The 14,590-nt window shown below is 41.1% G+C and overlaps 1 protein-coding gene and 1 non-coding gene across 3 annotated transcripts in view; both read left to right on the forward strand.

Annotated features, from left to right (window-relative positions):
- SEC11A (SEC11 homolog A, signal peptidase complex subunit) overlaps nt 1-13,927 on the forward strand; it is a 47,174-nt gene extending 33,247 nt beyond the window's left edge. The window contains exons 3-6 of one of the 2 annotated variants that reach the window (XM_077264226.1): nt 5,718-5,867; nt 8,526-8,645; nt 11,507-11,564; nt 13,270-13,927. In XM_077264226.1, coding sequence (XP_077120341.1) covers nt 5,718-5,867; nt 8,526-8,645; nt 11,507-11,564; nt 13,270-13,320 — 379 coding nt within the window. In that variant the 3' untranslated portion in view covers nt 13,321-13,927. The remainder of the gene's footprint in view (nt 1-5,717; nt 5,868-8,525; nt 8,646-11,506; nt 11,565-13,269) is intronic. The other variant, XM_077264227.1, reaches the window with a different exon arrangement.
- LOC143777272 (Z30 small nucleolar RNA) lies at nt 12,066-12,158 on the forward strand. The gene has a single exon (XR_013216067.1). It is a non-coding gene; the product is annotated as a Z30 small nucleolar RNA (small nucleolar RNA).
- Nucleotides 13,928-14,590: the final 663 nt, after the last annotated feature.

Consider the following 14,590-nt stretch of genomic DNA (forward strand, 5'->3'; position numbering starts at 1 on the left):
ATTAAGCGCAGGAAATGCTGTCACTTTGACCCTATATTGGGGCTAATTACTGTCTGAGACTTCTCAGTAGCAGTTTATCATTGAACTTGGTCTTTTGAACTTTCATTGAAATGAGGTTTGTTCATGGAGGAAAAAGCTGGAGAGGTGATGTATGTGTAACTTGTCCGTAATCCTCTGCCACATTAAGCATGGTCGGACAGCTGTAAGATCTTTCACTATCAAAGTGGGTTCACTCCATAGTATGTTGTCTTGTTGGTTTTTTTTTTTGTCCTGCAATGTGGGTGTAACGTGAACTCCCCCACCCTGATCATTGTAATGCAATTAATCACCATCCTCCCTGGTCGGCAGGGATCTGCTTAGGGTACCGTCACACAGTGCAATTTTGATCGCTACAACGGCACGATTCGTGACGTTCCAGCGATGCATTTACGATATCGCTGTGTATGACACGCTACTGCGATCCGGATCCCCGCTGAGAATCGTACGTCGTAGCAGATCGTTTGAAACTTTCTTTCGTCGTCTAGTGTCCCGCTGTGGCGGCATGATTGCATTGTGTGACACAGGTTGTATACGATGTGCGCACAGTAACCAATGGCTTCTACATCGCAAATACGTCATGAATTTATCGCTCCAGCGCTGTGTATTGCAACGTGTGACCGCAGTATACGACGCTGGAGCGATACTTATACGACGCTGCAACGTCACGAATCGTGCCGTCGTAGCGATGAAAATGGCACTGTGTGACGGTACCCTTAGTCATGGTGTTAAGGTGTCTCTGATCTCCTGCTTAGAATGCGCAACAGAACCGCACTTTATACCACAGTGCCTTGGAAGACTTTTTTGACATGTGGTTTGTACAGGTGAAACATAAGGCCTGATTTATCTTTCTAAAGTGCACTGAAGAGATGTGACTAAGTATTTTGGCCTCCATGTGCCACAGCAAAAAATAATGTAGCCCAATCGCAGACTTTTACTTTTGTGGTTTAAGTCATGATGAATTTCTTAATCGCACCCCTCTTGGCTAAGTTCCACCCACTTAAAAAAAAAAATGGCCATGACTGGCCTGAAATAAAAGCCACATGGGAAAACTTCAAATGCACGCAATTTCACTGCAGAGGTTTTTTTTTCTGTATTGCACACACTAACCCTTAGTGTGAGCTTGTCAAGGGTTTTATCTTGCAGTGAGATACCCTTTGGGCAGGGGTGGGAACCTCAGGGCCATTTACAGCCCTCAATGACCTTTTATCAGGCCCCTGAGCAGATTCTCAGGGACCGCATTCTTGGGCAGGGAGCTGTATTTTGATTGCCACAAGCTCATTAATTTCTAATTGCGCTGTTGGCACACACACGCAATGTTCACTACTGAACATAGAAGGGCATGCAATAAAAGATTACGTCCTGACACCAGTGTCGGAGTCAGGATGTACTCTGTGGGTGGAGTTTGTACGGCCCCCGAAGGATGGTATAAATATTCAAATGGCCCTTGGAAGAAAAAAGATTCCCCACCCCTGCCTTAGGGGGTCATTAAAAAGGTACTGTCCAGCAGTATAGTGGTTGTGCTTAATTTATTATGGAGGTGATTAGAAAGGCCCCGGAGTCATCATCTCGCCTGTTTTGATGAGGAGGTGTATTGGAGTCCTTTGCTCCTGACTCATGAAGGGGTGCACGCCCCTTAAGGAATCAGGAGAATCTGACATGTGGCCAGCGCCCCTCCAGAAATCTTGCTTCAGTCCCTGAGATTTTGAGGGAGTTTGTAGAAACTATTGTGAAAACGACATGTCGCAAAATTTTTGCTCAACTGAGCGGCGCAAAAGATATTATGACCTTTCAAAGCAATTGATACCATAATTCTGGCAAAATTGTTTGATGAATCAGGGCCACAGTATCTTAATATGTCAATCACTATGCCATATATATATTATGCAGTGTGCACTACCATACACTTGGCATCGTTTGCTCCAAAAATCCTTTCACTTTATATCCTTTTGTTTTTGCTATACTGCCATCTTCTACTTATCCCCGTTTGATATGCATGAAATTTCTGCTCACTGAAGGTTGCATAGATATGTCTGGAAGCTTTTTAAATCTTGCATACACGTTTGGTAGTTGTTGGAGAAATGATGGTATGTCCAGCAGTTATCTCAACTGCCTCTTCCACACACACAACCCACATTATGCCTTTTGAGAGAGATGCTAAGGCTATGTGCACACGTTCAGGAATTCTTGCAGAAAATTCCTGAGGAAAACCTGAAATTTTCTGCAAGAAATCTGCTAGAAAACCGCATGCGTTTTTTGCGCGTTTTTACCGCGTTTTTGACGCGTTTTTGATGCGTTTTTTTCCGGACATTTCCCAATGCATTTTAAGTGGGAAATCCGCAAAAAAACCGCAAAATTAATGAACATGCTGCGTTTTTTACCGCGATGCGTTTTTACCGCGGAAAAAAACGCATCATGTGTACAAAAAGTGCAGAATTCATTAAAAATGATAGGATGCATAATATAAGCAGATTATTTGCGGTTTTATAGCGTTTTTATAGGGAAAAACGCGAAAACGCGAATAATCTGCAACGTGTGAACACAGCCTAAGGCCATGTGCACACGTTAAGTATTTTTCGCGTTTTTTTCGCTATAAAAACGTGATAAAAACGCGAAAAAAACGCTAACATATGCCTCCTATTATTTTAAGTGTATTGCGCATTTTTTGTGCAAATGTAGCCTTTTTTTCCGCGAAAAAATCGCATCGCGGAAAAAAAAGCAACATGTTCATTAAAATGCGGAATTGCAGGGGATTCCGCACACCTAGGGGTCCATTGATCTGCTTACTTCCCGCACGGGGCTGTGCACACCATGCGGGAAGTAAGCAGATAATGTGCGGTTGGTACCCAGGGTGGAGGAGAGGAGACTCTCCTCCACGGACTGAGCACCATATAAGTGGTCAAAAAATAAGAATTAAAATAAAAAATAGTCCTATACTCACCCTCGATGTCTTCCCGCCTCCACTGCACGCTGTCGCTTCGGTTCCTGTAGCTGATGTGCGGTGAAGGACCTTGCCGATGACGTCACTGTCCTGTGATTGGTCGTGAGCGGTCATGTGACCGCTCACGTGACCGTGACGTCACGGAAGGTCCTGTGCGCACAGACCAGCTATAGGAAGAGGAACGGACGCCGCTGAGGAGATGTCTGGGTGAGTATAAGCATTTTTTTTATTTTTTTTATTATTTTTAAACATTCTATCTTTTACTATAGATGCTGCACAGGCTGCATCTATAGTAAAAAGTTGGTCACACTTGTCAAACGCTATGTTTGACAAGTGTGACCAACCTGTCAGTTTTCCAAGCGATGCTACAGATCGCTTGGAAAACTTTAGCATTCTGCAAGCTAATTACGCTTGCAGAATGCTAAAAAAACGCGAAAAAAAACGGAAAAAAAACGCAAAAAAAAAAAAATGCAGATTTCTTGCAGAAAATTTCCGGTTTTCTTCAGGAAATTTCTGCAAGAAATCCGCAACGTGTGCACATGGCCTAATAGTCTCTGATGGCAGCTTATTTTCTGAAGTACAATTGGATTGGTGGTTTTAAAGTGGACATGTCAGATTTGTATCTTCCCTGACAATCATCTGTCTGTGTTCCCTTACAAACTAGACTTGAGGTTTAGTCCAATGTGTATAGGGGGCCTTCATTCCCTTCTTTCCTTTGAAAACACAAGTATATAAAGCCCTTTCCACTTCCTGCCGACTCTAACTCAAAAATATTTCCCGGATCATACATTCCTTAAGTATCTGGAAAAACATTAGTGCATGACCTCATCATCTCCCACCACAACTACTGCAACCTCCTGCTCTGTGGCCTCCCTTTTAAAACTCACACCCCTCCAATCTATCCTAAACTCTACTGCCTCTTTTCTCAGCGAAACCCTTCACTGGGTCCCCATAGTCCAGAGACTCCATTACTTAGTCTTCCAGCCCTTGCTTTCACACAACCTCTGATTCTCTAAAGATCTCCTTATCTACTCCCATCTTAGCTCCCCTTCTCTCAATGATATGAAAGATTTCGTCCCATGCATCCCCCTTACTCTGGATCTCTGTACCCCAACATATCAGACTCTCGCTTACCATACAATCCTTCAAACGGAACCTGAAGACCCACCTCTTCCAACAATCGTACAACCTGTAGTAACCCTCATTCCACCATACCGCTGCATGATCAGCTCTGCCCTCACCTACTGTACCCTCACCCATCCCTTGTAGACAGTGAGCCCCTCAGGGGCAGGGTCCTCTCTGCTCCTCTACCAGTCAGCCACTTGTTTTATTAAAGATTGTTATACTTGTCTTTTATTCTGTATACCCCTTGTCACATGTAAAGCGTCATGGAACAAATTGCACTATAATAATGTGTATGGGGAGTTTGTTAGATATGGCTTTCAGCTGAACGTGTATTCAGTTAGCAATTGTTATTAAGGAGGACTGTCCTTGAACATTTGTACATATCCATGGACTTAATCATGACACGACATCTAGGAGATTGCAGGTCGACTATTTCTGGCAGTCCCATTGACAATGTGGTGGATGTTGGGCATGTGCTCTAAGGGTACCGTCTCACAAAACGATTTACCAACGATCACGACCAGTGATACGACCTGGCCGTGATCGTTGGTAAGTCGTTGTGTGGTCGCTGGGGAGCTGTCACACAGACAGCTCTCCAGCGACTAACGATGCCGAGGTCCCCGGGTAACCAGGGTAAACATCGGGTTACTAAGTGCAGGGCCACGCTTAGTAACCCGATGTTTACCCTGGTTACCGCCGTAAATGTAAAAAAAACAAAAACCGTACATACTCACATTCCGGTGTCCGTCAGGTCCCTTGCAGTCTGCTTCCCGCACTGACTGACTCCCGGCCGTAAAGTGAAAGCAGATCACAGCGGTGACGTCACCGCTGTGCTCTGCTTTCACTTTACGGCCGGGAGTCAGTCAGTGCGGGAAGCAGACTGCAAGGGACCTGACGGACACCGGAATGTGAGTATGTACGGTTTTTGGTTTTTTTTTACATTTACGGCGGTAACCAGGGTAAACATCGGGTTACTAAGCGCTGCCCTGCGCTTAGTAACCCGATGTTTACCCTGGTTACAAGCGAACGCATCGTTGGATCGGTGTCACACACACCGATCCAACGATGACAGCGGGAGATCCAGCGACGAAAGAAAGTTCCAAACGATCTGCTACGACGTACGATTCTCAGCGGGGTCCCTGATCGCTGCTGCGTGTCAGACACGGCGATATCGTATGGATATCGCTGGAACGTCACGGATCGTACCGTCGTAGCGACAAAAGTGCCACTGTGAGATGGTACCCTAATTCTCGGTCTGTGAATTGCTGGGGGTTCCATCGGTTGGACCCCTAGCGATAAGCTAGTTATCCCCCTATCCAAAGGAGAGGGGAATTATCACCGATATGTGTGTTGTTCCACTATACATACAAAGTGCATGTTTTGTGGAAAGGTTAAGCTACTTAAAATGTATTATTTTTAAGCTACACACCAACATATGGTTAATTAAATACTAGCATTTTCTATCTCAGAAATTTCACATTTTGGATACAGGTCTTGCAGCCATTTATCATTGTCAGTATGTGGAAAACTGTACTATACTGTTTCTGTGATTTATATCTGTTATGTTGCTCCTCATTGTGCCAAAGGTGATTGATACTTTTTTTTCTTATCACAGTGGCAGCATGGAACCAGCTTTTCATCGCGGGGACTTGCTCTTCTTGACCAATCGAGTTGATGATCCTATTCGGGTTGGGGAAATTGTGGTCTTCAGGATAGAAGGGAGAGAGATACCAATTGTTCATCGTGTTTTGAAAATTCATGAGAAGTGAGTTGTAACCATTACCCATGTCCTATACTATTTCCATGTCTTACAATTAAGGAGAGTAGTCCAATTCTTAAAACCACTTCTGCCACTGTCTTTTTATCTCCCTTATATCACTGGCACTAATTGGGCTAGAAAGGTACATAACCAGACGGTGTTTGAAGATCAGGCAGGTCCAAACATACCATCTTATAGCATGATAGCAAAGGTCCTCCACTCCAATACATAGGAATAGATTGTCAGAGTCCAATATTAGCAAATAAAACAAATAATGCACCTAAAGATGGAATATGGCATATCAACAGCAAAATAAGTCCTCAGGACAGCATTTGCCTGCTTCACCATCTACAAGACTGTTCAATGAAACTTCAATTCAATGTATATTATCAAAACTGGTATTTCACATGCTATGTAATGGATAAAGTGATCAATGATCTGCATATTTATAAATCAAAGTACATATAAATGGGGGAATAGCAAGTACTGATTTATACAGGTCGTATTGAACTTAAATGAAACAGCCAGAAACAAATGTCTGAATTTTTGTGGTTGCAAGAAAGCAAACGAGCACGTAAAATAGATATCTTCAAAACAGTTTCTCCAGAATTCTGGCATAAATTGCTTTGAATTGTCATGACATTTGTGTGAATACTTTGGGTTGTACAAAAATTTTGCTCATTTTGACACTTGGCTCCATTTTGTCCCAGCTCTGCCAAAATGGGCAGAGCTGTGGTGCAGTGGGGGCGTTACACCACAGTTCATCTAATTCATTACTGTGGCGCTCAGATTTAACGTTTCCGACATGGCACGCAGGGGCACATGCCGCTCGTCAGATGCTCCTAATTCAGACGCATCTTACTGAATCGGGAGCGTCTCGCTTGCCCAAGCCCCCCTTATCAAGACCGGTGAGAAAATCGCAAGTTTTGATGTATGTATCAAGGCTGTAGATATTCTGGCATAAAACTTCTTGAATGTTCACAAAAAATTTTCAAGACCATTGAAGCATGTAAAAAAAAAAATATATATATATATATATATATATATATATACATACATACATACATACATACATACATACATACATACACACACACACACACACACACACACACACACACACACACACACACACACACACACACACACACACACACACACACACACACACACACATATATATATACATATATATATATATATATATATATATATATATATATATATATATCACATTTTGTATTTCCGCATTCAGAAACGCCTGATCTATCTAAATATAAAAATAATTAATCCAGTCAGTAAAAGGCTTAACGAGAAAATACATTAAAAGGCCAGAATTATGTTTCTTGATCACCGTAACACTGCAGTAAGTGTGGGTTGTTTTTTTGGGGGGGTGTTTTGGTTTTTTTTTTTAAATACAAATTTTGGCTTTTTTTCACCAATTAAATAAAAATAGAACCTATACATGTTTGGTATCTGCGAACTCATAATGACATGGCCAGGTCAGTTTTTTAGCATTTAGTGAACATGGTTAAAAAAAACAATTGTGGAATTGCACTTTTGTTTTGCTATTTCACCGCACTTGAAATTTGTTTCCCCGGTTTCCAGTGCACTATGTGGTCAAATCAGTGATATTGTTCAAAAGTTCAATTCGTCTCACAAAAAAATAAGCCCTCACATGGCCATATCGATGGAAAAATAAAAAATAGTTATGTCTCTGGGACAAAGCAAAAAATGGCCGTGGGGTTAAAAGAAGACTGTCGGGGTGGGGGGGCTGGATTCATGCTAACCCAACTATGAACCGCATGAATTAGACCCTGGCTACACAATTGCAACCAGGTATATTTTTTTTTTAACTTCCGAGAAAACATAGTTGGAAGATCCAGCCAGGTATTTAAGGCGTAGAAGAGACTCGTTCAGGGTGTCCCCCTGGCCAGCACCACTTAAGTTTATGGACAACACACTCCCATGTGTGTACATGGGGAGAAACCTGTGATTCAACTAGATCTATAGTGAAGTTTTCCATGGACCCACCAGATTAGTTTCTTCTATTCCTCCAGTCCCCGCCTGGCCTTATAACTGTTTTCTCTGAGATACCTGAGCCTGTCAGAAAAAATATACCAATCACAATCACGCAACCAGGCTCTGATTCATGGTACCCGTGGTTTGGGCAGCATGAATCTGTTGACGGGCTCCTATTTTAAGATATTTTTGCTTGCTGTCACTGAGTCTGAATCCACACAAAAACAGCTTTGGATACAATTATTGTCAGCGTAGGCAATCGGTCCTATGTGCTAAATACATCAGCAGCAAAAATATCTTTGGGATTAATGATGTGCTACTATGATTTAGTATTGACATAAAACTGAAATCCTACAATAATACTCTTCACATTATGGCTTTGTGCTTAGCATATATGTGAGGAAACGTTTCCAGCATACACAAAAGCATATCCATAGGTCTCCATTCACTTGAATAGAAGCCTATGCCAAGTTTCCAGGAGGAACTGAAACCTTGCTATTGGAGGTGCACTAATAAAGGCACCTTATAGTTTTCACTTAGTGGAGGGCTGCCTTATCAGGATATTATATATGCATATTATACACAAACACTGCTCATATTAGATTGTTAATGTTTGGTTGATATTTCCTTTTTATTTTAAAGGGATAACGGAGATATCAAATTTTTAACCAAGGGAGACAACAATGCCGTAGATGATCGAGGACTTTACAAGCAGGGTCAGAACTGGCTGGAAAAGAAGGATGTTGTCGGAAGGGCAAGGGGGTAAGTTTTTGGTTTTGATTTTTTTTTTTAAACATTTGTCCGTCACCAAAATTTCGGAAAGATATTTTACCATATTGTGTCTACAGCTTCTGTGTGCAATTGTGTGTCTACATGGTAACACGCAGCATGAACACACACCATAGGAATTTTATTTGTTGTTCTACTCCCTTCTGTGCGCCTCTTACGTCTTGCTAACTTATATTTTGTGACTTAGCTGGAATTGGGAAATATTTTTCACATTAAGGATCTGTCACCACCCACGACATCTGTTCTCCATGACAAGTCTTGATCTTCCTTCATAATGGCTCATTCAGACGTCCATTTTTCTCATGAGTTCTATCTTTGTTTTTCATGGATAGCATGCGTATCTGCGTGTTAGTCTATGGAGTTGTTCACAGGTCGGTGTATTTTTGCAGTCCGACACACCAATGCAAGTCTACGAGTTCGAGAAAAAAATCTGACAGCACTCGTATGCCTTACATGTGCTGTTCATTTTTCACAGACTGTTTAATAGAAGTTTAGGAAACCCCCATGAGTTTATTTTATTCATCTAAGAAAAACTGATGAAACTCTGACCAAAACTCATATGGTAAGAACTGACACACTGGCAAGCAACACTGCTCCTCAGACCATTTGGGGTATCAGGTGCCTTATTCTACAAAGTTCAATCCAGATATTTGGTGCTCTGAATATTACTGTTTTTTAAATTCAGAATACTGACAGAATTTAATTTGTCATTTTGGAGTCAATGATGCGCACATACTTTTGAGTGAGTCTGCTAAGTGAGAGTATAGTGTTATGTCAATCCTAATGACTTGCTACCTCTTAACCCCCTAATGTTAACCCAACAATCTGTTACATGGAAGCCACGCATATTCGATATATTGAAGGAGATGGAGAATCATTAGCACTTCTGCAATGATGCATCCATAGGTCACTGTCACTGACTCACATCATTAGCACGCCATGAATAATTCTCACATAAACATCAGAACGTTTCATACTTGCATCATCGGCTGAGGCAAACATTTGAATACAAAGCACTACTCGCTGATCCCCGGGGTCCTGCCGGCAGAGTCAGAGGCATTGTCATATTTTAGTATTCCACTGTACTGCTTCCTCAGCCATGATAAATATTCTTCAGTACTACCTTTTGTCTTCAAGAAACTTCTTGCATATAGTATTCAGGCTAATTCAATGTAACCTTTATTGTGCCACTTAGTACCATGTAATTATTGCACAAAAATGACATACTAAAATTTGAACGTAAAGTTAGAACAGGCTATATTTCTAAATACTCTATATGTATACATCGACAAAGCTGCTACATGGTGCTCTCTGCCATTTCAGTGCCACTCATGTGCTATAGTTGAAAACATAAGCAATAGCAACTATTATTTGTTTATTATTTATTATGCTTTGCTTATACAGAGCCATTATATTCCACAGCGCTTTACAGATATCATTGCTGTCCTTATAGGGGCTCACAATGTAAATTCCCTATCAGTATGTCTTTTAGGTGTGGAAGGAAACCAGAATACTCTGAAGAAAGCCACCAAACATGGGGAGAACATGCAATCTCCTTGCATATGTTGTCCTTGGTGGGATTTAAACCCAGGACCCCAGTGCTGCAAAGCAATAGTGCTATCCATTGAGCCACCGTACTGCCCATTCTACAACAAGGTAGAATAGTATATCGCCTTTCTAACAGGTCACTATGCATAAAGGAGTCTTTTAGTAGCAGCAAATTATAGGATATTATTAAGAGATGCTGTGGCTCATGACATTCTGTAGCCTTCGGATTGCTGGATAACATCTGCAAGGAGTTTGTTCTCCACATGTTTGCGTGGGTTTCCTCCTGGTTCTCCAGTTTCCTCCCACACTCCAAAGACATACTGATAGGGAATTTACATTGTGAGCCCCATCGGGGACCGTGCCAATAATGTCTGTAAAGCACTGTGGAATTAATGGCGCTATATAAATGAGTAAAAGAAATAAATAACAGTCTGTGGTGCTCTCTGGGGCTCTGCAGCTTCTTCAATACTTTGAGTATGGTTACCCCAGTTTTGTGCGTATAGTGCAGTACCGCTCCATTCACTTTATTCCCATTGATCATGGGATCTTGGTGATGAGACCACCTTTGAATAGTTAGACAGCATATTCTAATAAGGCACAAATACCCCGTTTATCTTTTTAAAGCTGTGTGCCAACGTTGCATTTTTTATGCGTTTCTGCCGCGTTTTTTGCCACAGCGGAAACCTTTAAAAACCGCATTCCCATGCAGTCCTATGGGATTCTCATGCTGTGCCCATGATGCAGATTTTCCCGCAGCGGAATCGCATAGCGGTAAAATCCGCAGCATGTTCATTATTTCTGCGGAATCGTGGCGATTCTGCAGCCATAGGATTGCATTGAAACGCTATAGGCAGCATCAATAGTAAAAAGTTGGTCACACTTGTCAAGCACTATGCTTGACAAGTGTGACCAACCTGTCAATCACTTGGGAAAACACATGCGAATTCTGCATGCGTTTTACCCTTGGCAGGGAGTTGTGGAAATGCTGCGGACAATTCCGCAGCATTTCTGTAACATGCGCACATAGCCTTAAATGGTAAAAAGCTTTCCCAAATGACCGGCTGTTATAGTATGAAATGTGTGATTATGTCATATTCTATTTGACCATTAGGACCTGTTACATGGGGACGACTGCCCAGTGTATGAATAGAGTCCAATTATCACTCTTATCATTGCTTTATGCCAGCCACTTCTGTACATTGTGCAATACTGAAGAGTTGTTTAGTAGGTCATTGTATTTTTTTCTTAGCAGTCCAGTTTTATTTAATGATGATTTTACTTTTCAGATTTGTACCTTACATTGGCATTGTCACAATACTCATGAATGACTATCCCAAGTTTAAGGTGAGCCATTTTGATGACTTAATATGTTCAAAATAATTTCAGCAGGGGCACTTTATGCTTTTTTTTTTTTTTTTCCCTAACTATATATATATATAATTGTCTAAGAGTTTTTCTGTCTGGCCTGGAAATCCCGCGTCTCTGATTGGTCGAGGCCGCCTGGGCCTCGACCAATCAGCGACGGGCACAGTATCGATGTAGATGCCATAATGGTTGCCATGGCGACTATGTCATAAAGGTTGCCTCGACCAATCAGCGACGGGCACAGTCTGCCACGAATTCTGGAATCATCATTGTCCATATACTACGGGGACATGCATATGCTAGAATACCCGATGCGTTAGAATCGGGCCACAATCTAGTTGAGTATAATTCTTGAAGCAGGTCTATTATTTTAAGTATATAGTTCCCTGATGTTCTGATCTTACTACTCCAACTTTGACATCACAATACCGCTGCAGCTAGTCGCTGCCGATTTTATGACGTCACATTTGTCTTGTTTTCAGCTGTGATGAGTAGGATCTAGTATGACCTGGTATTGTTAGAGTAAAATCTGCATTGACCAGTAAATGATCACGTAATCTTCTCTCTGAGCTGAGACCAACAGGACATGAGCACTATAGGCAACCTTATTTGGGGTGAAGTAAGAGGTCTAGGCCTAAAGTTTCTCTTAAGATTCTATAATTGTGCTGAGTTTCAAATCATTATTAAAGGGAACGTATCATATTGTAAATGGTATGTGACCTGTTATAGAGCAACAGAAACTGATATACATTTTTGTGGGAAATTTTTCAGTAAAACTTGAATTTTATGTATTGAAAACCCTGGTGTTTGCATGTACATGTGTCTAAGGCTACGTTCACATTTGTGGTCGGCGCCGCAGCGTCGCCGCATGCGTCATGCGCCCCTATATTTAACATGGGGGTGCATGGACATGCGTCGCACTTGCGTTTTGCGCCGCATGCGTCACTGCGGCGCCCGCGTCCGGGCGCAGAGGACGCAGCAAGTTGCATTTTTGCTGCGTCCAAAATCAATGAAAGGACGCATGCGGCGCAAAACGCAGCGTTGTGCATGTGTTTTGCTGCGTTTTTGTTTGCGTTGTGCGTTGCGGCGCCGACGCTGCGGCGCACAACGCAAATGTGAACGTAGCCTTAGGAGGTCCTATTCAGTGATTGACAGTTTTCCTTGTATGAGTGTGTATAAAGATAGCTGTGAATCACTTAGATTGCCCAGTGGGTTCCTATACATGCAAACGCTAGGGAATAAAAGACAAGTTATCACAACCCTATATATAGTCAGGCTGGTGCAACATTTTGTGTATGCCATGGCGACATCATGCCACCTTGGCTCATCAAATAATGACCTGACAGTTGAGAATTGCAGGTTTTCCCATCACTAATTGCAAAATATCTGATTTTTATGTGTTATATTTTATCTATTTTTTTTAATCAATCAATAGAAGAACAATTACTCGTCATACCATAAAGCCGATGGAACGGTGTGCGCTATTTTTTGGTGCTTTTATTATGGGATTATTCTCCTTCTCAAGTATTGCTTTTAGGAGAGAAATCGGACAGTGAATCATGTAAAGCAAACCACTTTGAAAGATTTTTTTTATTATTCTTGTTCGCCTTTGGCTGAAGTCTAAAAAGTGTCAACTGATGTAGCTTTGAACTGATTTTAATTCAATGGTTTTTCTTTTTTCCAGTATGCTGTCTTATTTCTGCTAGGACTGTTTGTCCTCGTCCATCGAGAATAACACAATGGACGTTTGGGAGAAAGTCTACAGATTCAGTGTGGCTGCAGCTTATCCAAGCAACAGTTAATAAAGGACAGACCTCATCTAGTGTAAAGTTTTACATTTGAAACCAGTATTTCTTTTTCTACATGTGTCTATGTGCTCAGTTTTAGTTAATGCAGAGATGGAATGGAGTGTTTAACATCGGCCGGATCTCTGCCACGGCTTCTCTACCTCCGTGACCTCTTGTGGGCCAGTCAGAAGATTCTGCACTTTTTTTTTTTTTTTTTTACTTTTTTTTAATATTTAAATTTCAAACCAAAGTCCTTTATTGTTTAAATTCTGAAGCCTCTCAACCTTTTATTCGGAAGTGCCTACGAATTAGCGTATGTGCGGTAATCTGACACTAGCCCTGAACAGTCTGAAACAATGCAGCGAAATTACATTTTACTGACTGTAAGATTGCACTCCAATCTTTGCTCATTGTCTTACTGTCAGCAAAATGACAAATTACGTGCTAGTGGAGATTTTTCCACCTGTCTGATTCACAGAAACTTCACAGAAAAGTGTCCAAACTTGAAAAATGTTGCGCACCTTTGAAAATAAAGAATATATATATTTCAAAAAGGTGCACTTTTTACTTGCGTCCAATTTTAAAACTATATATATATATATATATATATATATATATATATATATATATATATATATATATATATATTATAATTTTTTTTTATTATTTTTTTTTTTTTTAAGTGGGACATCCAGAATTGAAAAAAAAAAAAAAAATCATGCACCTTTTTGTTTCCCAGACTAGGCTCTGAAGATGCTCCCAGGCTATAGCTGGTGTTGCAACTCAAGTGAATAGACAGATCATTACAAAAGCAAACAAAAACCATACCTTTTTCTAGTTCAGGGCATCCTGTTTACGTTCCACTGAATATACAATATAATTAACATGTCAAGTGTGCGAGGTCTTCTTCGTCTAGAGCACTTGCAGTGCTGTAGGTGTTAATATATAGTGGAGTGTAATCTGTACTACTGTGCATGTTGCATTATGGAGAGGCTGACTACACTGTTTTTCTGGAGCGTAAATATATGGGGAAAAGCCGCTCCAGTTTAGTGTCCTTTCTGCATATTTGTGAATGCTTTGGAAATTATTTTTATATAAAGTGTTTATTTTAGGTTTGTGCATTTTATAAAGCTTTTGAAATTGCCACTTATCATTGCCATATTCTGTTTATGTAAAGAGAAACTCTAGCCACGATTATGGAAATATGGGTACAATCCT

The sequence above is a fragment of the Ranitomeya variabilis genome, chromosome 5 (genome assembly GCF_051348905.1).
Source record: "Ranitomeya variabilis isolate aRanVar5 chromosome 5, aRanVar5.hap1, whole genome shotgun sequence".
Taxonomy (NCBI): domain Eukaryota; kingdom Metazoa; phylum Chordata; class Amphibia; order Anura; family Dendrobatidae; genus Ranitomeya; species Ranitomeya variabilis.